Source organism: Gossypium hirsutum, chromosome D07, assembly GCF_007990345.1.
Source record: "Gossypium hirsutum isolate 1008001.06 chromosome D07, Gossypium_hirsutum_v2.1, whole genome shotgun sequence".
In the NCBI taxonomy this organism is placed as follows: Eukaryota; Viridiplantae; Streptophyta; class Magnoliopsida; order Malvales; family Malvaceae; genus Gossypium; species Gossypium hirsutum.
Window position 1 is genome coordinate 27,075,658 of NC_053443.1, and position 2,556 is coordinate 27,078,213.

The 2,556-nt window shown below is 34.1% G+C and overlaps 1 protein-coding gene across 1 annotated transcript; it reads left to right on the forward strand.

Moving 5' to 3' along the window:
- The first annotated feature begins 618 nt into the window (after positions 1–618).
- LOC107954606 (transcription factor MYB30) lies at positions 619–2,255 on the forward strand. Its single transcript, XM_016890213.2, has 3 exons — positions 619–830; positions 910–1,039; positions 1,550–2,255. The coding sequence occupies exons 1-3, from the start codon at positions 698–700 to the stop codon at positions 2,112–2,114; spliced, it is 828 nt and encodes a 275-aa protein (XP_016745702.1). The 5' UTR covers positions 619–697; the 3' UTR covers positions 2,115–2,255.
- Positions 2,256–2,556: the final 301 nt, after the last annotated feature.

A 2,556-nucleotide genomic window follows, 5' to 3' on the forward strand; every position in this document is an offset into this window, starting at 1 on the left:
TTATATAAATTATAATACTTTTGGTGAATCAAATTATAAAAATAACATAATTTTATTAATAAATTTAAAGATTATTATTTGATGACGACTAAAATTTTAAAATTTAATAAGTGAAAAAGAATAAAAGCAAATAAAACTTTTGCTAAATACAAAATTTAACCTCTAAAAAACCCTTTGTAACACTAAACTTGTCGTGTTCTAATAAGCTTCTGAATTCTCAGCGTAAGCCAGTTGTAACCAAAATATTTAGCGAAATTGGAGTTGAGCCGCTGACCTGCTACATGAAAAGTACATGCACTTGTTCACATATATCATTATATCCATATTCCAAATAAATTATAGATATAAACATATATTAATTCACCCACGTTTTATTTGAGCACTCGATATATCCAAGTCCCATCACCACACTTGAATAGTTGAGGGTGATCATTTGAGAGGAGATTTCCTAGCAATTATGGATGTGGTGGATATACCTTTTGAAAAGTATGAAATAATTTTAGTATAATCAAATAGTACTCTTTTGACTTTCTTGTACAGCCCAACTTTTGCTTTTGTCTCCACTCTCGTCATATTGTGTACTAATATATTCATATACTGCCCTTATAAATACTGTTATTTTGAGCTTATTATCAGTTCTTGCCATCTTCGATACAGAGCTAAGAAGGCAACAACAGCCCTTTGGGTGAGAAAACCAATGGGGAGAGCTCCATGCTGTGAGAAAATGGGACTGAAGAAAGGTCCTTGGACTCCGGAGGAAGATCAGATTCTCATCAATTACATTAATCTCTACGGCCATGGCAACTGGCGAGCACTCCCAAAACAAGCTGGTAATTAACCAATAACTTCTTGGTTTCTTTTAATCTTTTGCTGATGAATCCCTCTCTTGTTCTTTTGGTTTTTTTCCAGGTTTACTGAGGTGTGGAAAGAGTTGTAGGCTACGCTGGACTAACTATTTGAGGCCAGACATCAAAAGGGGGAATTTCAGCAGGGAAGAAGAGGATACCATAATCAACTTACATGAAATGCTCGGTAATAGGTGTGTATATACTAACTATACTGATTCCCATAAACTTCAAATTTCAGCTTCCATCATTAGTAAACAAAACCAAAATTAGTAGGATTAATTTAAGTTGATCCATTTTTACATGTATATGATTGATCCTCTTGGACTGTTTTTCTAGTTTGAATTTTGGAGATATCCGATTCCGAATATGCTGTTTATTCATAGATCTACTTTGGGTTGATAACTTTTTTTTATTTTTTATAATCAATTTGGTCATAGTTATAATCATAGAAACATGTGGGACTGAGAAGATTCCTCCCTGAGATTTGTCCCTATGCTTCTTACAAGCCATAAAAAAAATGAAAATACTAGTAATTATCATTCAAGATTAGCAATTTGATTACTCAACTTTCTTAACTTTTTCTCTTCTCGGACGCTAAAATACAAGTCATTCCATCTTTTATTCTTAAAAAAATTACTGCCAAAAGCAAGACCATCCCTTTGTTTAATCCTTGGCCTAAGCAGATTCTGATTCTCCTGCAGATGGTCGGCTATTGCGGCGAGATTACCGGGACGAACAGACAACGAAATTAAAAATGTATGGCACACCCACTTGAAGAAGAGGCTGAAACCGAACCATGGCTCCATTGAAAACAAGCGACAACCCAAATCCAACGTTGATTCATCCAAGGACATCAAAAAAGAACAACAAGAACCCATGAATTTTCTAAGCCCTGCTGTAAATGCTGCAGATAATAGGCCTGCTTCCCCACCAGAATCCAGCAGCGAGGTTTCCACAGTAACGACAAGCGAAAACAACAGTAACATGTGTATGAACAAGATTGAAACACAAGAATATGTCTCTGAAATCGATGAGAACTTCTGGTCGGAAGTATTGTCGGCCGACAATTCAAGCATAGCTAGCGACTTACAAGTTGCTGGTTCAGACCAGCAACTTCATTCTCAATACTTGCCAAGCTCCCCATTACCGAAGTTGGAAACAATCAATGACTATGGTTCAAATCTATATGATACTGATACTAACATGGATTTCTGGTACAATCTTTTCGCAAGAGTGGGGGATTTATCAGAATTGCCAGAAATTTGAGTAGCTCGTAATTAACTCATCGGCCACGTTAATTAGTTGTAACCCTTTTATTTTCTTTATTTGTTTTCAATTTTAACCTCATGATTATTCAGTTGGAGATGGAGATAAAAGGAAAATCAATAATAATCTAAAGTTTGCTGATTTTTGCTTAGCAAATATAAGTCCTCGTATATATTGTAACTTGATTAAGTCACTATTAGTAAATAGATATAGATAACAAAACTTTGTTTACCTAATTCAAAGTTTTCTAAGTCAACTTGCCCAAAGAGTTAATCTACTATACTTCAACGAATACAACTTATGATTTAAGTCTTATAATTTTGCACTCAATGAAACATATCCTATATGAACAAATAAATTTACAATAAATTACAATCACTTATTCCACATAATAACCACTTATAAAGATCTTCAATCATCTTCAAATAGGCAAAGATCCTTT